General features: G+C 41.7%; 1 protein-coding gene across 5 annotated transcripts in view; it reads left to right on the plus strand.

The window, feature by feature from the left end:
- LOC116387817 (low-density lipoprotein receptor-related protein 8-like) overlaps nucleotides 1–23,321 on the plus strand; it is a 65,293-nt gene that overhangs the window by 30,712 nt on the left and 11,260 nt on the right. For all 5 annotated transcript variants that reach the window (XM_031855231.1, XM_031855229.1, XM_031855228.1 and 2 more), the window contains 8 exons: nucleotides 2,641–2,769; nucleotides 8,720–9,109; nucleotides 10,763–10,885; nucleotides 12,427–12,549; nucleotides 16,459–16,578; nucleotides 17,071–17,196; nucleotides 21,052–21,223; nucleotides 22,095–22,322. In XM_031855231.1, the coding sequence (XP_031711091.1) occupies nucleotides 2,641–2,769; nucleotides 8,720–9,109; nucleotides 10,763–10,885; nucleotides 12,427–12,549; nucleotides 16,459–16,578; nucleotides 17,071–17,196; nucleotides 21,052–21,223; nucleotides 22,095–22,322 (1,411 nt within the window). The remainder of the gene's footprint in view (nucleotides 1–2,640; nucleotides 2,770–8,719; nucleotides 9,110–10,762; nucleotides 10,886–12,426; nucleotides 12,550–16,458; nucleotides 16,579–17,070; nucleotides 17,197–21,051; nucleotides 21,224–22,094; nucleotides 22,323–23,321) is intronic.

The raw sequence follows: 23,321 nt of genomic DNA on the forward strand, positions 1-23,321 counted from the left end.
TGTGTGTGTGTGTGTGTGTGTGTGTGTGTGTGTGTGTGTGTGTGTGTAGGGTGGTCAGGGCCTGGCTGCATCAGCCATTCTCACTGCTCAGTCTCCCCAGGCACCAGCTGCCTCTCCAGCCTTCTCTCCCCTCCTCGGTACTGTCACCCCTCTGTGCTGCAGGGACAGTCGCACACTCTGAAGGGCTGAGAAATGACCCTTCATACTCAAACTACATCTAATGGCGGTTCCCTCACATATCTGCCAGGCCGGTATACTGTATCAGTCAGTATTGGCTTGGTGCGAATCCATCTGTATCGGCATATATGTCGGCCGATGGGTAACAAGAAAATTCACACAGAGGTGCACACCACTCCTCTTCTTCATGCACAACACTAGCTCCCTGTTGTAGTTCTCATCCAGGTTAAGAGTCCGATGTTGGCCTACAGTGAAAGAAACTGCTCCTTTCTACCTCCAAGCCATGGTTAAACCCTACTCTGGTCCGACCATCGCGCTCCTCTGCTTCTGGATGATTGACCTCCCTGTCACTCTGAGGACCCTGTGGTCACTCATCTTGGACAAGGCACTTTTCTATTCTGGTGGAATAAATTCACGAGTGAAGGACAGTCGGTCTTAATAATCACTCCCCTTCTCAGGCGCCACCTCGCCACCTCGGCCTTTTGTTTTTCATTCTTCTTTCTGCATGTCATCCCCTCTCTCCATCTTTCCAGTCGGTCTATCCTGTCAATCTGATAATGGCAACAAAAACAATGCCATATCTTTGATATTGTAAATTTAAAAAGTGTTTTTGATTTGTGTTGAAGAACCTGAGCTTCCATCATGAGAACATTGTTATTGTAAATTACTACTTGGTCAGAAACTAAGAAAACTATTTTCAAAAGAATAAATCAAAATCTGGTGGCACGTGGCAGCAAATACACTAATCTTTTACAACTTGACTGACCCGTCAGAACACGAATTTACGCTGTCGGTAATTACGTAAATAAACACACAAATTAATGTTAAAACCATTAAAAAATCACAGATTTTTGTTTAAACAGATGAAACCTAAAGTGCTCCCTGGAATTTACACTCTAGTTTTCATGGAAGATATACAGTTGATTATTTAATAATTCAAATCTACTGCATCTTGAATTTACATTAGGTGAAAAGGAATTCAATTTTATCTTAAGTGCAGTCTTCTAACGAATGCATTTCCATATGAACAGATGTGCTTTGTTCAGAAAGACCTGGTCCAATTTCCCACAATGCAGTTTACGCCTACACATTGCCCGGGACATCATCAGAGATTCTTGTAAACTCATAAATGATTTTCATTATGGAGCTTGTTCTCAGTGATCACGCTAGTACTAATGATCCTCACTTGGCATTTCTTGTGAGCTTTGGCAATGTATAATCTCATGTATAAAAGAAAACATCACCATTGAAAGGCCTCCAAGCTAACTTTAATTTTGCCAGGGGGTACGTGGAAGAATTGTAGAGAATTAAAAGTGATGGATAAACTCTAAAAATAGATGGTTACAATTAATGTATTAATGGTTAAATGGCCAAAATAGTTGGCTAAAAGTAATGGATAAATAAATAATAATTAAATGGATAAAGGGTTAAATGTGCAGCCCATGACAATCCTGGTAGTAGTACAAACTTAATTAACTTAATTAATATTAAATTAACTTAATTTCCCTGTGAGAAATTAACGTGATGAGAAAACTCTCAGATGTCTTTAAGTATTTTATTGAACAGACACTTAATAATTATTAATAATGAATAATTCAGCTGAATGGTCGGAGCTCTTTGCCCCACGGATGGTTCAGAGGCGTACTCCCTTTTCGGATGGAGCTACGATGTCGAGGCCTTGGCAGGTGCTGCTGTTTCTGCTTTTGTGAGGGAGGCGGAGGTCATGAGCTCTCACAACCATCAGGTTGAGATTACAGCAAGTCACACACAGGCTACCTTTGTTTGTCTGCATGCACACAATGGTCAGAGTTAAGCGATACCAGTTACATCTAATATGAACATACTGATAATATTATTGTGACAATATCCACTTTTATATAAACAATAATATTGAATAGCATCCAGTTTGAAATCCTTTTGAAATTCAAATGAATACAAAATACGATGAAGGAATTCTTGAGTTCAGCTGACAGGGCTGCATGGGACAATAAAAAGTTGGGAAATTATTGTTAAATATAATATGAAAATGAAACAATCAAAAAGTTCAATGATTTTTCCTGTAGGCTAACCCCTCGATTTCATACTGGGAGGCTTAAAGCTGCACTGTAAGCAAAGATGTATAATTAACAGTATGCACTGTAATCTGGATCAAACCTACCCCGTGCCAACTAGAGCAGATTGGCAGGAAACGGAGAAGGGGGGGGCTTGTGTTTTTTTTTTTCTTTTGCTATACAGCCAACTGTGCATTTGCTGTATTTCATGATCTTTCACCATGCCCCTTTAGAGGCGGCCCAGACAGTAAAATCAATTGGCCAGTGTGGTGGAGTTTTGGATGAGTTTTAGCTGCATCGGGGGGGCGATAGAGATCGAGTCCAGCGGTATCTGTAGTTGTTCTTTGCTGCCTTTATGGGACCATAAAACCACCGCAGTAATCTCCCTTTCTCCTTTCATCTGTGCCCACAGGCAAACAGACGTGCCCTCCAGAGAAGTTTGACTGTGGGGGATCCACCAACAAGTGTGTCTCGTTGTCATGGCGATGTGACGGGGAGAAGGATTGCGAAAACGGGGCGGACGAGGAGGACTGTGCGTCTGGTGAGTTTGATGACGTCTGCTGTCAGTCCTCCACTGTAATGGAAATTACCTCAAAGAAACGCACGAACCGCTGCTCACCAACTGCTTTTCAAGAACAAAAAATGAATTCTAAGAGTGTCAATGACAGATGTGCAGAAGTGAACGACTTCACGAGACACACGGTCATAAGGAGGATTTAGATTCCTCCTTTTTAGTATTTTATGGGGTTTCCTCCTTTCTGGTCTGGCTTATCATCCAGAGGCTTTCGACATGAAAGCACAGTAGATAACACTTCATATAATCAGAGGGATTTAAAGTGAGGTTTGAGTTTTAAGCGAGCTGCACTTAACAACAAAGTCATCTTTGATGTGGAATGACTTTTGGTGCGGAGTGACAGATATTTACAGCTTTCTGTTGATATTTGGAGGTTTCTGTCACCACATCTTGAACCTTGAGTCTTTAGACTTTCCACTGCAGGGGCCTCATAGCCATCAAAAATGACATCACCTCCTACCCAGCCAATCAGACAACTCAACCGTGTGCTTCCCCCAACCCCCCCCCCCCGCCCCCTGCAGGGACTATACTTGCCCTACTTCTGAGGCGCCGTGAAGAATCGGCTTCGTCTTTTCTCTATTTCCATTGCTTCTTCGCTGTGGGCTGTTTAGACTTTGAAGATGAAGAGCATGTGGCGGTAAATGCAGGGAGGGAAAAAAAAAGAAGCCATCTCCTTATTATCCTATATAAATGATGATGTTCGTCTTTTCAGGCATTTGTTCCCTGTCAGTTGTTTGTGTGTGTGGGCGTTGACAATATGCCTCTTTGGCATTTAAGCAATTTATGTTTTTGTTTTTCAAGGATAAACAAGAGTTTTTATTTAGAGAGGAAGCCAAAATAAATTGGGTATAAAATTAAAACACAAATCAGAGAAATTCTCCTCTTGAATATATATATTTACCATCGCCCCATTGAATGATACCCGATACAAATGCTTTCACTTAGTCATGTAATAATGATATTTTTTTTTGCCAGATCGGCCTACAAGTGGCCTGTCAGTGACTCCCCTCCTCAAAGTGGCCCCACGCTCTCACGCCAAGTGGTAGTGATTCCATTGACTTAAGTTCTAATGCCTTCTTAGCTTGGATGGCTTTTCACTGCGGTGCCCATTAAGACCCAGTCTAGCCTGTGCTAATCCTTTTTTCATTCTAATGTCTGTATTGATGCAGCAGCCTTAAGCTTCTCAGTAGTGACATGAGGGCGGGCAGCAGGCTGCCGCCCACCCAGGCAAGAGCCAAAATCCCTCCGGAGGTAAATGCCACTCAGCGTGACCAGGAGGGAGAAGTAGACTCCAGTGCAGCACAGTGCTAGATAACATCACCAATAAGGCTTATTAAGTGCTGCTCAGTCCAGTTTATTTGAAGACTGATTAGTCCCACCGCCAGCCTTAAAGATGACGTCTAAATCAAGTGCAAGAAGCTTTTAACTGTTACATCACAGCAGATCAATCTGAAGGTACCGAGCATTGATTCTTCAGTGTTATGTTCCAGCCCAGTGACTTAAGGAATGATGTTCACATTGCTGCGTTGCATTTGTGCCCAATACCAATGGTAACGCCGATGCAGGAAGTAGTCTGATGTTCATATAACTATATGTAATTCTAAACCTTAACAATAACATGGAGTTTTGTGTTGATGCAAACTTAAAGCCATTGTTTACAGAATTATAACGCTGCTTGCTGTATTACTCTTAGGCACTGCAGACAGAAGGCTTTAGATATTTTACATTTACAGTCACGAAGTGAGGTGAGAGAAGAGTGGTTGAAATTATCAAGTGTACGTTTCTGTTAGTCTGTTTGTTGCGGGCTAGCTGTTGGCACACAGGCAGCAACAGAATTCACTTCAAAGCAGTGTTAACTAAGCTGTATGTTTGGGTTTAGAAGGAAACAATTAATGACGATGATGTTTCGAATGATGCAGAAGCAGTCGTACAAAATCAAAATATAGAAATTTTATGAACAGTGTATGTATCCAATTGCTTTTTGCTCCTGCTGGCCAAAGGCTTGGCTTCAAATCTCAGAGAGTGAGGCTGCAAATGTAGTAACAACTCATCTTTTGGTGCAGTTAATTTAAAATATTGAAGCATACATGGGAAGTGTCGGAACCATTGAGCATCAAATGTTGACGGGACTCCCCAAGTGTAAACTAGAAACAAAAATGCTGCTACAATGTCTGTCTCTTCCACAGCAGAATCAACATTGTTAGAGATAAACCTGTTGTGTTTAACGGAGAAGGCTTCCATGTAATTGTGATTAGATGCTCATTCAATCATGCAGAAAGATGGTAAGTGGGAAAAGGATCCTTTCAGGAGCTGCATTATCAGATTTTTGGTGCTTAATGAAACAAAACAGGAATCCCTTCTTTCTGTAGCTACTGGCAATTTTTACACCTTTGCACATCTGGCCACTGTGGCCAGAGCTTTAAGCTTTGCACCATCTCTTTTTCTCACATTCCTGTCATAGGCAGAAGTGATGGAAACTCCTACACCACCTCAGGGGCATGGCGTGCTTTGAAAAGCGTTAGACAGACTCCACATTCATCTCCATACATTTGAATAAACCTCTCACAATTCACAGTTAGTGTTACATCGGCAGATGCAGCACTAACTAGATGCAACTTTTTTTTCTCTTCAGACTGATTTATTTTTGATCAAACCAAGAGTTATAGACACGACTGACACATAAATCATTTGGACAGTTTAGGGGACACATCAAGTCATGCTCCACTTGACTGCACCTTGCGACTTCACTTGTCCTCTCTGGTGGTCAAAGAAGTAAGTAAGAGTTGGTTATAAGAAGTGTTAGTTGTCTCTGCGACAGGACATAGATAGATAGATGAACAGGTAACAACCGAGCACAGAAATTAGGTATTTTATAACTCAAAATAATGTGGGGGAAATGGCTGCTGTGAAACGTTGAGTGTCAATACGTTTTGTGAGCATGATCGAGCTTAAACATTCACACAGTGAGCAAAACATTCAAATCTACACTCACCATGTGAGTTGAGTGCTTTCATTCCCAAAAATGCCTGAGCTGGAACGTACTGAGCTAGCCCCAGTGCGCTCTGCTATTAGTATAAATTTAAAGAGTGAATAGCCCGGCGCAGATTCACAAAAGTAAATCTAGCAGAGGCATCCTGCTAATTGAGTCATCCACATGTTGAATTATGTATTAAGTATAATCTAGCCCTCACCAGAGGAAGCTTTTCTTGATCAACATTACAGACAGCAGCACTTCTAGAGAAACTCCGTGAGAAAGTTGAACTGTCCTCAACCCTCAGCGATATGGAGATTAATGTGCACTTACTCTCCAGGCTTCTCTCTTGAGCACGCCTGTCTGCTGGGATCTGCTGCGAAATTTGTATGTTTTCGTGTGTGTTTGCATTTGTACTCCGTGTCAGATTGAGCTGCCTGCCTGGCCTGTGCATATAATAGTTCTGTGAAGTTGTATTTTTTTTTGCATGTTTCCGGATTCATATTTAATGCTGCTTGGATAATATGAGGCAAACAATTACTTCCTGCACTGCTCACAGCTGTCTCTGGCAGATAGTGTGCAACCCCACCGATGAAGCTTTCACACAGGACCGTTTTACAGAACTAATGTGTATCCTCCGACCAAAACAATCATTCAGCTAATCGAAATCTAGACAGGTGGGTGTTTTGTCTCTTCTTGGCACCCGATCCATGTCTCCTCCATTGGCCCTCAGTTAGCTGACCTTCTCAGTCAGTAAGGATGTCAGAGAGGAAGTTAAAACACTCCCACCTTGTCCTCTATTATCTTCTCTTGGTTGTTACTGTAGATGAGAGAGTTGTCTCTTCTCTATTCCAGCAGTGTTTCCTCTGTAAATGTTTGTGTAGCATCACAGGAAAGGTCAGCTACTGAGCCATTTCCCCGGTGAGGCACTGTGACCTCGCTGCAGTGAGGTCACAGTGGCTAGTGGACCTCGGTTCTGAACCGTCCCTTCAGTTTAAGTCTGTGATATCTGTGTGAAAGCAGTCAGGACGTTAAGCTGCACTGACAGTGACTGATATGCTCAGAGGTGTTAAGCGTGTGCAGATAAAAGATGCATTACTCAGTTTTTACATGCTTACCCTCAACCCGGATGTCTTTCTTTTCATTTCACGTCTCCCTCTGTCCCTCCTCCTACACAGAAAAATATAATTTATTCACCTTTCTGTCTTTCCTTCGTGCATCCTAACTATACACCCACCCACCCCCACACACACACACACACACACACGCACACACACACACACACACACACCACTCACTCATCAGCTGTAATGTTAATGTGAGTTGAGTAGAACAACCAGTCATCTCTTGCCCTTTCATCTTAGCCAGTTGCTGCTGGCAAAAATCTCTCATCATCAAAGCTGCCACATAAAGTAAAGTGTGTTACGCTGCCAGCTACTGACTACTAAGGTGGTAGTCATAGAAATAGAAATGGTTTCCCCTCCCAAGTTATTGAGGAAGGGGCAAAACATGGCTGTGTGCCACCAGTGTAAAGCTCTCAAGGAATATAGCCTCCCTTTCTGGAGAAAATTTAAAATCGATGTGAATTATGTCTGTTAATTGAGAATATATAAGGACCAGAAAGTTCCTCGTCTATCGGCAAAGTTAGCATAAGTTGCTTGCTGGCGGTCACAAGAACAATCTATCTAAATGCTAACATCAGCATGCTATCACGCTTACAATGACAATGTTCCTGCTTTTATTCAAGCAACAATTCCAAATTATGTATATAGATCTGCCTACATCTACCAACCAACCCAATGAGTGAAATGTTAGGTACTTTATTCAGAGTGCTGTGATTTAGTGCTTGGACTGTCGGTACTTTGCGTGAATGAAACGTAAGAGCATACGACATATTAACAGAATGCAGGAAGGCAGTCTGTGGGCTCAAAGTTGCTCCAAAGACCTCGGATTCATTTGCTTAGTGCCTCTTCACCACTGGAAAACAAAGTCTCTCTCCAGTGTAACCAGGCCACTCATGTACATTACTAATGATCTGCCCCCTGTGTAATAATGTACATGGCTGTTGAATCTCCTTAATTATTTAGTGCCACATTAGTATGGAGTTGGAGTAGAGGCATAACAGGCACAGTAGTTCTAAAACACATCAGAATCAGATGGAGCTTGTTTCATATTGATGAATATAAACCCTTTTACTGAACTGAATCTTGACACTTGTTTTTCGTATCAACTGCTTTCCTGTGCTTCTGTGGCAATCATGTCGGTACCAGTAAATTAATTACACACTGAGAAAACAGATAGGGACTTTAACATATGGTATAACTTCATAGGATAGGAATTAGGACACCATCCTGTACCTGATGTTTGTTCCCCCAGTTTAACTCGGCACATGGAAATTCATGCGATTTTCCACTCGAGTGAGATATTAAATTTATATGTGTTTTTTCTGTTTTTGATTCTGCTTGGTTGTAGTGTTCAACCAAGGACACAGCACTGAGCTTATCATTATTTTTAACTGATGGTTAAATGTAGATTCCTTTCATTTCTGTTCGGAGCTTTTCAAACTGATTTATTCTTTAGCCGTTGAAAAGCTCATCCCTGTTTTGATTGAAATATTAGTATCAGAATTACAAATCACTGCTCATGCACATAAAGTCTTGACTGACAACATGCACTTGCTTTACAATGGGCTAATTCTGTGTAGAATGTTTTAAAACAGCAATCCCCTTCCTGTAACCAGCCTTAACAGCCAAAGGCAGCGGTGTTGAAGTTGAACTCCCTATGGTTTGTATAGATATCAGATTCCTCTTCTCCCGGTGCTGTTACATCTCAGTTCATTTTTAAACCACAGGCCTTTTAATATATTCATTAAATTCGAATCACGCAGGCCCTCATTTGCCCTTCAAACTCCTTTCTGAGGTTTGTTCCTTTCTGCTCGTCCTCTAGATGCCAAAGCCTGCCCCAGCGGTGAGTTCATGTGTGCCAACCGCAAGTGCTTGGCCACCGTCAACGTGTGCGACGGGGACGACGACTGTGGAGACGGCAGCGATGAGCTCAAGTGTGCGTCCCCTCTGACCTGCGGGCCCAACCATCTCCGCTGTAACACCTCGGAGTGTGTGCCGCTCATGTGGAGCTGCGACGGAGACCCCGACTGCTCCGACAGTTCAGATGAGGGCCCGGAGCGCTGCGGCAGCGACGGGGTTCCCTACCTGCCTAACCGCCGGACAAACTGCACTGCAGGGGAGTTTCGCTGCGCCAACGGGGAGTGTGTGAGGCTGACCTGGAAGTGTGACGGAGATCCAGACTGCAAGGACAAGTCTGATGAGTCTGACTGCCGTGAGTTTCTCTTTCTGTCTCTTTTCTTGGCATCTCCTTGCCTTTCTCCCCTTATACTGTACTCTCTATTCTCTATTGTATGAAGGCTATCCTCGTTTCATATTTGAAAGGCTATCCTCTCTTTCTAAAAGGGGTTTATGTACATATGGAATATGTAACTGGGTTCAGGTATAGTTTCAGTACAGAGAATAGTAACCATAAAGAGGCCATAGCTGTGTCTCATTTCCATACTACTTGCTATTTCTAGGCAGGTTTTCACTATGTATCTGCTGTTTTTTGTGGGTTTTCATAACTAGTCATATTATGTCATATTAACTAGTCAAATGCCGACACATTCAGAAATGATTACCCTGAAGGTCAGTATTTTTTTACATTATCTTTGTGCAAAGAGTTATCATTGTTTGTTTTCGATATCCGTACGCTTTGAGACTTGAGAGAATCTCAACAAACTATATTTCCTTCCTCTTCTGAGGTGTTACTTTGCCATTTAGCACATTCCCACTATGCTGGAAGTTGGGGTAAGGTTCCTTTTTTTCCAAATGTGTCTGGTAAAGAATGTGTTTCTGTTGATAAACACGGTGTGAAGATGGGGCCCTGCGATAAAACAGGTTTTCCTATTAGCTGGTCATGGATGGGCGAGCCCTGAAGCTCCTGTCTCACTAAGCCAGAGTGTGAAGCCCAGATAGTCCCACTGTTCATTATCTTGATGTGTGGCGCACATATCACACCCACCTCTCACTCTCTGTGGTGTCATATAAGAGACACTTACAAGAGATTGATGTTTAGTTGGCCAACTGGATTCCTGCATTAAGAGAGTGGTCTGGAGGCCTAACCTCATATTTGTCCAGAGGTTACCATTTACTTCCACTACCTTTGCTATATTCACATGCTCTAATGTCTATGTGAGGATTATTTTGCCATATACATTTAATGCTATTGTGATTCATCAATACATTTCTGACATATAATATACAGTGTATATTATGCAATCCTTGGTAACTGGCTTATCACATCTGCCAGATACAGAAAAGACTGTATTAAGAGTATGCTATTAGTGTTTCTATGTGCATACGTGTGTGCACGTGTGTGTCCAGGCTACAGCGGCCCGTCTCCATTACATTCCCTCCGTTCAGCTCATCTTGTGATAACACTAAATCACATCCTCCTCAGTCATATATATTGCTTTTTAGTGTGATTTAGAAAGGAGTTCTATGAGCACGCTGGGCCCCGTTGATGAAAAGCTTGTCTGTGCTTGGGATATTAATGAAATGTGGTGTAGCTTCATGCAGCCTCCATCTTTGCATTACTGTATTGAAAATCCTTCATCACAAGCCCTCAGTTTGACTCTCTTTGTCCCAGGCAGCACCTAACACAGGCTGTGAATGGATAGAAGTACAGGGCACAACCCTTTTGATTTCATACATGCTTCTACAAAGAATCCTTTGAAATATGTTTTTGGGCATGTCTTGCCCTTATTAGAAAGACAAAAGTAGAGAGACTCGTGAAAAACTGATAAAGTGAAATTCAAAAAAAAAGATCTTGGGCTGGTGTTGGCCACAGGATGTTGTGATCCTCTTGAAGGGATTAAAGAGGATTTACAAGTCCAGTTTCAAGTGTGTGTGTTATGTGCGTGTGCGTGTGTGCCTCTTACAGCTCTGTTGACGTGTCGTCCCGATGAGTTCCAGTGCGGTGATGGTTCCTGCATCCACGGCACCAAGCAGTGTAACAAGGTCCACGACTGTCCTGACCACAGCGACGAATCTGGCTGCGTCAATGGTGGGTACACCCGCCATCACTGTCTGAAGGCCTGACTGCCAGAATCTGTCCTCCTCTCTGCCTGTTCACCTGTCGTCTTCTTGTCTGTTTGAATCAGTCTTCCCGTTTGATGTTCTGACTGTCAGTGCATATATATATTTGATTCAGTGCGTCTCAGTCCTGTGCACATGTCTGTCTTTTCTGAAATGCTTTTAAATGAGGAGTGATGACTTTGACCAGCTGTATTTGTTGTAAAAATGAAGGAAATTCAAGATAAAGTTAACATACCTGTGGCTGACCTCTCAGTACATGCTACAACCCCCTTTTTTTTAGCTGGTCTGCTCTATCTTTACTCCTACTACTTTTAAATGTTTTTCAGCTTGTGGTTTGAGATAATGAAGTCTAATATCGGTTTGCGCGAAATTAAATGAAAACTGATGAATAGCAAATGTAACACCTTAAAGTTCCAATCCTTAAGATTTCAGTCCTGGTAGATTTGAGCAGCTAATTGTCAGTTGTGACTGCACAGCTAAACTGGTGTTAAAAATCGAATTGTACAATGATCTGATTTCATGCTGCACACAGCACAGAGATAGGCTACCTTGCTGAAGAGTTGAATGTACGCAGCCTGCAGCCTTTTATCCAACAGCTCATTGTGGCTGCTCTTTCTCGTTTCATTACTATTATATAACATTTGTAATGTAATATGATTCATCATATTTAAAACTCACCCGCTGTCAAACAGATTGCAGAAAATGACTGTAAAAGAAAACGTTTGATGAATGATTGTGTTTAGTGCTAACCGTGGTGATAAAAACATTATGAAACATATGTTATATTTTGCCAGTTGAATGGTTTTAATGTGGAGTAGGATCAGGAGGAAGCGGTCCATTTGCATTTGCGTGAACTTAATATAGCTATGATAAAGGCTGATATCAATGAGATAAAATAAAGCTGGATTAACTGCTGCATTGTTTCCTGGAGATAATTGCAGAATGCAAATACGAACAATGGCTATTGCAGAAACAATGCTGGCCCATAAATATTATAAAAAAGGGTGTGATTTCATGAAAGCCATACAAGTTAGAACTTCCTTTAAACACATTTATGTGGGATTTTTCTGGGGTTAAATGATTGTGAAATGAATTGCTATAATGACCATTGATTGTTGTGAGGATCCAACCCAGTGCTTTTTGTAAGCTGATTTCATAACTTCTTCTTCTATACATAATACATGATACATAATTTACCAGCATACTGCAAAATGACGTTACTGAAAAAGTAGCCAGTGGTCCAGTGCCTGGACCAAATTAAAGTTCAGCTTTGATCCCACTGGGCTGTTATGTGGGATGATTTGAATATCTGAGCGAGGAGTATTTGTTGCTGTCACTCAGTTCATTTGAGCCTTCAGTAATATGGCGAACCACTGGAGATATTCAATATGACATCACACACTTTTTTGATACATGAGTTTCTGAATCACTGTGCAATAGCTTATACAAATAAATGTCTGTGGAGTTTATAGTGTAGATGCTGATCTAGCTTCTGCTGGTCTCTCGCAGCCACAAAATGTGAGGGGCCCCTGAAGTTCCTGTGTAAGAACGGAGAGTGCATTGACAGCTCCAAAGTGTGTGACTCCGTCAAGGACTGCAAGGACCGATCGGATGAGCCCAAGAAGGAGTGCGGTAAGAGGACTTTTTTCTGGACACGAGTACTTGGATGTAACCTCTGCTGTTAACAAACACTCTTTTACCCTTGGTGCAGTGGTATTAAATTAAGTAGATTGTGTGTGTGTGTGTCAGCAGAGCCTTTAGCTAAGCCCAGTCCCATGAGCACATTACAAATACACTATGTAAATGGTTTCAAGCAGTTAGTGTAGCAGCGGAATCATGTTTACCATAACAAAACTGTGACTACATTCCTCCTATTACCTTGCATTTCAAAGGCTTCAGAGAGCCGCACTCAAATTAGCAGAGAGAGCCTGCATGTACTAATTACCATCAGATAATAGAAAAAGGCTTCTGCTCTGCGATAATGTCTCGACTCTCCATCTCTCTTCCTGTCTCCATACACCTTTATCTCTTCAACTTTTTTTTTTCACTGACCACCAGTAAATGAAAGTGATGCCTTAGTTAAAGAAACAACACATTGTGTGTTTATGACCTTGCCTCTGTGATGAAGAGCTCAGTAAGAAGGTTTCTGATATGAGAGAGGAAGGAGCAGACGGACACTGACCTCTCAGAGGAACATACAGTTGAGAAGGGAAAGTGACAGATGGCAGAGTAGACTGACCTCTGCCAGGGAAATTACAAGACTAAAGGTATTCCAGAGAGTAATTCTCCTCACTTCGTCTTTCAGCTTCCTCGTCTTCCTCCCTGTCTCTCCTCATATTTACCTCCGTCTCTCCTTCAACTCAGATCTTGTTCTCAGCTCATTAACAGCGTGTCCGCACACACCTAGCTCATCGCTCTGCTCGCTCAACCATTTGCTTGCAAGATGTTCCCCAACCACAACACCCACACACACACACACACACACACACACACACAAGAAACACAGAGAGACAGTTCTACTCCCCACTGAACACACATCTAAACATAGTTGTTCGGTGAGATTGCATTTGCCGCATCAGCCTTACATCAGGGTAATATAAAGACAATGCAATTGTAAGTAAATGTTTTTCTGTGTTTCCCCATCTCATTAGAAATAATGGCGTATTACCACATCACTGACTCATTACTGGGCACACCATTCATTTCCTAACGCTGCACCATCACTTCCAGCTTTCACTGAGAGCAATGGCTGAAAATAGCTAGTACATAATGGGTTTCCATGGTGAGAGAGGTAGAGAGACGGAGAGAGACGGAGGTGGAGTAGAGAAGGAGACGTCATGTTTCTTTGCCCATGGGGAAAGTGACCTCTAAATCATGGCTGTCCTTGGAAGTGGTCTAGAAAATGCTGTTAATGTTATCATACGACCTCCCCCTGAGGCCTGTTTGCTACCCACCCAGCCCCTCTCAAAGAGACGGGCATGAGTGAGTCCTCAAATACAAACACACCGTCGTCTTTCTTCTGTCTGCAGTTAATTCTGAACCGACATGAAAGGAGTTAGCAGGAGCTGCTTTGAGTGGCAGGTTGCTGTCATCCATCCAGCTGAATTAGTGAAGGGAATTTAATGCTGGCGGTTGCAGCGCTCAAAGTCTGCTGGCGCTTACACAAAGCCAAGATGAAAATGTTCCCACAAAAGTAACCCCCAGTCAATCTTTCGAGAGTCAACTTTATCTTTCTTTATTTTTATTACAATAAATAAAGTATAATGTGGTGTAGCTGGGCAAAGAAATAACTTTGCTGAAAGATGAGCTGAACAGGTCATCTTGGATCCCTGTAGTCGGTGTATTGCTGGTGGTGGGTCTTGTAATTGTATAATTAATGAGGACCACATTCATCACGACTGACTTTCAGCATTTTATTGCAATGCACAAGAAAGGGCATCAACATAACTTCCCTGTGTAGAGAGTGTAGCAACATAAACAGCACAACGTTTTCTTGACGGGCATGATTTAGCATTGCAAGCTATGTGGTAGCCCTGCTAGGCACGTGTCTTGACAAACGTCTCTTCTAATTATCAAATGTATGCATTAAAATCAATAGAGCTTTACCGCCGAAATGTAAAAACACTTACTTTACACTTGTTTAAAGTAGCTTAAAGGAATTTGGGTAAATACGATTATTTGCTTTCTTGCAAACAGTTACATGAGAAACTCTGATACCTGTACGGTAAATATAAAGCTGGAGCCAGCAGCCGCTTAGCTTAGCTTAGCATAAAGACTGGAAACAAGGGATAAAGCTAGTCTGGCTCTTTCTGAAGGTGACAAGCCCCACCTAGCAGTATCTCTTAAACTAATTAACACATACATCTTGTTTGTTTCATCCGCACAAAAATGTAAGATTAAAACATGTTGCAGTGCTACGAGGGGTTATGTACTTCAATGTTTCTTGGCCGGGTGCAGTAACTTCCTGGAGTTGCGATGAGGTTGCCAGCCCAACTTTATGTAAGAAAGCGATTAAGTGTATTTCCCCAAAATATGATCTATTTCTTTAACCTCACTTGTAAAATACTGACGGTAAAGTGCAGGAAGAAAATGTGTACCTTCCCAAGGAAACGTCCAAAGCATTACAGATTCATGTGGTGTCATGATATGTAATGGTTAATGTAATGTTTCTTGTTTATATATTCAGCCAATGAAGCTTAATTTTGGAGCCAATGTCTTGGTGGGAAGTTTGCGGATGCTTTGCATTTCCTTGAGGCCAAATGTTTACTAAGTCTCACACATACTGTCCAGCAGCGCTGCCTTCAATGACTGATGATTTAAAGCTCCCTGGCTATCGACAGATGTGTTACACTAGATTGAGCCGGATGCTGGTTACAGAATGAAGCACTCTCTTGTATTGAGGAGTGAGGTTTCCCTTGTAGCTTAATCCATTTTTTTCTTCATCACCCCTTTCCAGTTGTTCATTGTGCAACCATGCATAATTGTTTGTATAAAAGTGAAGCCCTTAAGCTGTTGAACGAAACGTCAGAGATTGTTTCTGGTGATCTCAGCTTTTGCTCAGTTAACTTACCTTCGATGATTCATTCAAACAATTGATTGTTTTTTTCTTTTAAAAGCAAACATGGACAGGAAAGCGTGCTGTGTGCTGTCAAGTCATTTCCACAGTGAATTGATACAGATACAATATGTAACAGCTTGATTCATGTGGAGGTGATAAAGAAGTGACTTTAAAAATTGCAGCCACATTTGAGCCCTTGTTGCCATCAAGTAATTCATAAAGGCACTGTGTGCAGCTTAATAAAATCTTAACTGCCTCAGCCTTCTTTATTGTGTGCCAACCTTGTGCCAGCTGCTATGACCTAGTTTAAAATGAGAGTGGTTGTGTATTACATCTTGTTTTTTTGCTTCTTTCATTCTCCAGATGCTTTTACATCACTCTGCCTCAATTTAAACAGCAGGCCTGTTTAATTTAGATATCCTCTCTCTCTCTCTCTTGCTATCTCTCTCGCTCTCTCTTTCTTGTTCTCTCTCTTTCTCTCTCTCTCTCTCTCTCTCTCATTCTCCCTCTTGTGAAAGAGAACAAGAATGCTATTGGGCATCTCAGAATCCCAGTCCACAGCATTAATCCCCTCTAGATTCATAATTCATATCCCTGCAGATGGACCTGATTCTCAGTTTCGAGAGCTCACCAGGTGCCTCTTGTCTCTTTGATTCCCTTTTTCTTCTTTTGAGAACATCTGATATAAGGGTTCAAAAAGGATGGAAAATAGCTGAGCATGAGAGCTGAGATAAAATGATGATATTGAAGATGATATCCGTTTTCCCCACCCATGTGCCTCACATATTTATGCAGCTTTATAAAATATCACAAGCCACTGCAGTTACCCTTTTTACAAAAAAATGTTTTACAGTCAATGAGCCAGAAGCCTCTTTCTAAATCAGATTTTGACCTTTTAAATGACCTTTTGGGCTACCGTGATCTCCATACCTCTTCGATGACTGACTGCATTTGACCACTGGCTTCTTTTCTTTATCTCCCAGGGCTGAATGAGTGTATGATCAACAACGGCGGCTGCTCCCATGTCTGCATGGACCGACCAATTGGCTTTGAGTGCCAGTGCCCCAGTGGCTACCAGCTACTGGACAAAAAGACTTGTGGTGGTAAATAAAGAAACTTTAGACAGACAGATAAAAGAAAAGAAATGTCCTTAGCTGCTGACCAAGCTACTATGAGACATGAGACATGTGTGTGTGTGTGTTTATTTATATATACACATACACTCTGTCCTTCACACTTTCCCCATCCTTTTAACACTAACATTTCCCCATAACACCCAAGGAAAAAGCCTGACATCTGCCTTTAGGAAGTAGAGCGGAGAAGTCGACAGAGGAGACACGCCCTGTCTCACTGTCGACTTATTTCTTCCCATTAACGCAATGACAACATGTCTGTGTGTTTCTCCAGCGCTTGCAGTTATTAATGTGCATATTTACTCATCCGTTACAGCTGTTAGGAATTCATTGCTATATTTACATTAAGGGAGTTTAGTTTCCGCTCTTATCTAGTGCAGCTCACGAGGGTGAATTAGTCACTGTCTGTTTGGGTCCGTCTCTGCATCGATTGATGGCCTCTCTTCTCTCTTCTCCCTGCAGACATTGATGAGTGTGAGAACCCTGATGCTTGTAGCCAGATCTGCATCAACTACAAGGGGGATTTTAAATGTGAATGCCATGAAGGCTATGAGATGGACCCTGTTACTAAGACCTGCAAGGCTGAAGGTGAGTAGCAAAGCTCAATAATCAACAATGCAAGATGTCTGAGACAATAGGATTTATGTTAGGGTTTCCTATCAGGTTGAAAATGAGAATCAGTGATTAGTCAAAAGGATGCCAGAGATTTTGAACGTGTTGTGCTTGTGCTTCATGCATTACAGAGTAAATTAAATACTTTGTTCTTTTTGATATATATTACGCAGTTCTTAACCTAAATAGTTGCTGTTGTATAGACAGATTTTCCTCCACTGCAAGTACAAAAACCTGTGTTGTCTTGTTGATAACAACACATTCTCTCAAATGTTGCGCTGCCTCATTAGTGCTTCACACTAACACTTTGGAGCCGCAGTGTCAAAACCCTCCTCATCTCATAATCACAAACATCGTTCTGCTGTAAGTTTCTAACAGTTGCTCTGCACTTGCTTGTGCAATTGACATAATTGCTTAATCATAAAGAAAGCGAGCATCAACAAGGCGGGCTCTTGGTTTCTCCCGGGCCAAATCCGTCCTCAAGTGTCCTGTCACATTAGACAGTTTCCTGAGCGACTGAGTGATGTGTTCAACCATGCTGAACACTTATAATTAGGTAAAAACAACTCTTCAGGGGTACCTGGTTGAGTCACGGTGGATGCTAATTACATCAAATTGTCCCGTTAGGCTTGTTGACAACAGTTGTTGGACTAGTGGAGACCAAAGTGAACTGCTTACAGGCCACTTCATTTTCTTTGCCCTTCACCCATGGCCAAAAGCTATTAGCATGAGGCTTGCAGAGAGAGGCCAGTTTATATGTTTACAATCCATTTCCCCTAAAATGTTGATTATTTATTTGGCAGGAAACAGTGAGTCAAATGAAATGTGGTGATTTGGTCCCTGTGGCTGTCAATTGCTGTGATTTCATTTCCCTCTATTAGGCTGAGCTGATAACAAAGCTCAGCACCCACATGTGTGTGTTTGCATTTGTACACACTGTATGGACTGTATCTGCACTTGTGTATTTCTCTCTGCATGACTGCCCGATGTGTTTGCTGTCAGTTCATCATGGCCAGGAGAGAGAACTGTGTTGTCTGGCTGCGTGTCAAAAGCAGCGCAAGCAGAATAGCAGTGAATGCAGCCGTTCCACCGCTGCCGTGACAGTCCATAAAACCAGCAGGGGACTATTTCCCCCTTTATAGGGGTTGGAAATGTTGTCATTGTAATGGCCAGATTTGGAGAATACTTAGTCCTGACCAGCACTGCCATCATTCAGACTTTGAGGTGGGAGAGGGAGGAAAGGGAAGAAAGAGGGAAACGTGCAAGAGTGCGATACTACAACGAGGTTACGACACAGACTGTCAAAAGGAAACTGAGGCCAGCTATTAATGAGAGAATATTATATCTGCCTCTGGAGATAACTGGCTGCAGCTGCCATCCTATTACCATGCAGTGTCAGAAAGAGATAGGCTCAATATAGATGTTACAAGACCAAGGTGGTCTGTAGCTGCCAGAAAAAAGTGATAAAACCTTCCCTGTGGCATCTATTACCCACTTGACTTTTTCGTGCCAGAATTATAGGAAATATTCATGAAGATGGCATGATAATATAAATGCGTTTACGGCATCTGTTCACATTTGGGGCTAATTAAAATGCATCCTGGGTGACCTTATCACAAGTGGACAGCTCTAAAAATAGGTGAGTGCACCCAAAACGCTGTGATGTAGATGCTCAATGCTTAGCTCCAGTATGTGTGCTTCTACTGTAGCATTACAAAGCTACCCAACTCAACTCAACTTATTTAGTTGACTTTTAATATTTAGACTTCATAATGTCTTAAATTTGAAAATGTGTACAGGTAATATGAATTTAATTATAGAAATAATGAATAATAATTAAATAAGGAAGTGAAATGTAAATTCAAAATATTGCAAATATTAGAAAATGAAAATACACAAAAAAAAGCATTGGATAACAGAAGATAAACATAAGATGAAAACTATCAATATTTTATTTTTTTAGATATAAAATACCTGCCAAAAAACCTGCCAAGAAATTGAAATTACATCTATTGCTCAGAGGACTGTGATTTCATATTGTTGTATCATGGTTTCATATCCTGCTTTGTTGGTCTCATTTTGTGTTTGGTTTTTTGTGTACTTCTTTGTCTGGTATGCAAATATGCTTCCATAGCTCTGAGGCTGACAGCAAATATGTATTTTTAGCCATGCTAGCACCATAGGTTTAGGAATAGCAATGTCTATGTGGATGTGAGCATTTAGCTCAAAGCACCACTCTGCCCAAGTCCAGCCTCACTGAGCCACTAGCATGGCTGCACACGTCTTGTATCTAGTAGTTGTCACAATTTCCCCACTGATAAAATCAAATAGGAGTGGGAAATAGAAAATCTAATCCCAAGTGATCCCATGAGATGCATTCTGCAACCAGGGGAGACCTGCAATCCATAGTTGCCCCTATAACTGACACAGTGCAGGTATAAAAAGACGAGGCCTGTCCTCGACCAAAGAAATTCTAAGTCAACTTACACTCATACAATTTTGTCAACTAATCGATAAGTTGATTTAATCGACAGATCTGTAAAACTTTCTCCAAAATCTTGTGTTTACCAGGGATGTGTTTTTAAGTTTTCTGACAATAAGTCATTCAGCATGAAAAAGCATAAAGAATGAAATATCAACAATAGAAATCTTAGGCACCCAGGTATTGACATTATTCTGTCTGTTTAAATTGATTGCAGTTGAAGAGTGAGATGAGGGAACTCAGTAACTGATGCTTATTGTTTTGTTAGGCGGCCAAGCAAAGTGTAAGAAACCCGTCTGATTTAGCTTTGTTCAAGGTTGTTTATCGGCCCTCAGAGGGAATTACTGCATCGCTCGTCTTTTAGTGTGTGCACGCTCATTCATGTCTATTTAGTTCTCCTGCCTGTTGGAAAGTTGACAGCTTGCTGTTTAAAGAGGTGCCGAATGCCAAGGTACTGCTAATCTATATTTGCAAGGAGAAGGTAATAAGGTCCGTACAACTCAATGATGCATCCAGACACACTGATCAATACTGGAACTATGCAGCAGCAGTTTTTAAATGAAGGATTATTGTCCCTGCACTCTTGTTAGATGAGGATATTGAGCTGTATCACCCAAGCTTTGTTGTGTTATTTATCTGTGCTAAAAGACGACAATAAGAGTATCGACTTGGGTGCTACAAATATGCAGCATCACATTAAGCTGCAATGCCTTTAGACACTTTGGTGAAGCCTCTGTGTTATTACAGTAGAGGAATGTCCACATCATCCACTGACACGCAGCATCATGTTCAACCGTCTTATCCAAGGGTTTTGATGCTGTGCTGAAAAAAACCCAATCTCTCAGGCTTATCGGCATCTTCATCCTTTTTGTCCTGCCTTTGCAGCAGAATAATGTTGTATGCTTTGGGTTTTATTGTTGACATTATTTCTCATTTCTAATCCAATCTAAATCCAGATCATGTTTGCTCAGAATGCCTTAAAAGTTCATCCCACCGGTTAAAGGTTATATTTACTTTATTACACTTTACTTGCTTGCTATATTTGAGCCACATAAGGGATGCTGTGCAGAGAGGATGAGTGCAGCTCCTTTCTAATAACAGATAATGTCATCTACCCTTCTTCCGGCCCTTTACCAAATTGTCACAGCTTATTTGACCGGCCATTATTGCAGTACATACCAACTCCACCTACCAATAATGTATTCCTCTTACTAATGTATTAAACCAGCATCTAAATTGCTTTTTTACTGGGACTGATTGTACATTTTAGCTGGATAAACTCTTCCATACTTAGGCTGCAAGTTCACACTTTTTCAAGGGCAATACATATTGTTGTACTTTGTGTGCAGGAAAGAGCCCTTACCTGCTGTTCACCAACCGGCATGAGATCCGACGCATCGACCTGGTAAAGAGGGACTACAGCCAGGTGGTGTCCACCCAGAAGAACGCTGTAGCTCTGGACCTGGATGTGGCCAACAACCGAGTCTTCTGGTGCGATCGCTTTCACCGGAAAATCTACAGGTAAACGTTTACAGACGAATTTATAAAACGAATTTCATATCGGATACATTTTCAAAGATCATAAACTCTTGGATTTGAAAACCAAACCTCTCTGACATTTTGACAACTTCAGATTTTAGACAAAATAACATAAATTTGACCTTAGTGACCCTTGAAGTGCCAAACCATATATTGTTGCACCCTGGCATTATTTGATTTGCCTGTATTTGATTTACTGAGCATCTACTTGTAATCAACTGAGACAATGGTTCAGGCCTGCTACTGTTGTAGATTCATTTCACCCATTGTTATCCCGACTACGATTTCTCCCCAGGGTGTCTTCTAATTGGAGCACTGTGTTCTCTTTATGAAATGGATGTTAAGACAAAAGCTCTCTGGGGGAACTAAAATTGAAATTCCTGTTCGGGAGCACAGCTGCCTGGCCCTCACCTCACACCTCTGCCGGGGGCCAAATCATTAGCGGGCAGGGCAACCCATGAGTTAGGCCTTGTCTATTCTGATAAGTGGTGCACCTAAGAAGGATGCCAACCTGCTCAGCGCATTGCCCAAGGCTACAGCTCCCATACCAGGCCCATTCTCCACTCCTCCGAAATGTTTGTTAAATGCTTTGGATTGTAATGAAATCACAAAAAGAGATTTTCATAAGGATGAATCTTTTTTTGATAGGGTGCCATGTAATAATAACAATAGTGTATAAAGAGTTGTTATCACAAAATAGAGTTCCACCAGGCAGTCAACTTCCCTCCACTACACATCCATTCTGTGATAATGGCTGGTTGTCTGTAGACTATGAATCACATATTGTCCTCCCCTCAAAATACTCGCTGCGTCCCCCTACTGCGTCTTTATCGCGCTCTCTCCTCCCCCGCAGTGCCTTCATCCATGAGGCCAGTGACCCCGCCCAGCAGGTACCGCTGCTGGATTCTCTCCTGCAGACCCCCGTGGGTCTGGCTCTGGACTGGCTCCAACACAACCTGTACTGGGCCGACTCCGGAGACAAATCCATCTCTGTGGCCTCAGTGGACGCCACCAAGAGACGCATCCTCATCAACACCGACCTGAGTGAACCCCGGGCCATAGCGCTGGATCCCCATCAAGGGTAAGGAGGAGGAGGAGTGTGTACATTGTCCAGGAGCACATTACAAAATGCCTTGACCTACACGATTAATTTATAATGTATGCTAATTACTAAACTGTATGCTATTAATTTACATAAAAATATACAGTATGTCGGCATAAAATTGTCAAACTGATTTATATTGGTGACCCACCCCTATATCTCTTTGAATATGCTGGTAGACACTAAACTGATCTATTTTTTTTTTTATCAAAAATAATTTTCAATGACCCCAGATATAGATATAGAGTTCAGTGCGGGACCCAGGAAATTAATAAACATAATCCTCTTCTGAGACCATATCTAATGGTAAATATAAGAGAACGCTGGTTGCTGTACGTGGGAATCCAGAATAACAAGCCTGTGACCCATTTAGCATCCTGACTCAATAGTTTTGTAGAAATTCTGTCCCAGATGAGCGTTCCTAATCTGGGAAGCTTTATGAATTTGTGCCAGCGTGTGCTTCTGCATCTTTTGTTTTCTGGTGATCCAAACCCAGATGAAAACAAACAGTCCCAAAAATAAACTTAAATAAACAGACGCATAGCCTAAACTGAGGCACACAGTGAGAATGTCTGCACATTAGAGACCCAATCATGACTGCCCAACAGGAATCCAGCACACAGATTTCTTACTCTTGACAGCAAATAAAAGTTTTGACTTTGCGGGAAAATTCACTTAATGTCAGTAATAAACATAGAAAGGACGTAATCTGTAAATCACACTGTATTATGCTGCCGTGATTGTTGGCTGATATTGCCCAATAACCATTCAAACTATACAGAACTCATACAATAACAGCCTTTACCTTTTACAACACATTAAGTAAATCAATGCTATGGCTGCAGTTTTTACTAACACTGATAATGTACATTAGCACAGCTGCATTGAAGACATTGCTTCTAATTATGACATGATGGGCTGTTTAAGATTTGAACACATTACATTATATTACAGTCATTTAGCAGACACTTTTATCCA

This window comes from Anarrhichthys ocellatus, unplaced genomic scaffold (genome assembly GCF_004355925.1).
Source record: "Anarrhichthys ocellatus isolate YVR2014 unplaced genomic scaffold, GSC_Weel_1.0 scaffold15, whole genome shotgun sequence".
Lineage (NCBI taxonomy): Eukaryota > Metazoa > Chordata > Actinopteri > Perciformes > Anarhichadidae > Anarrhichthys > Anarrhichthys ocellatus.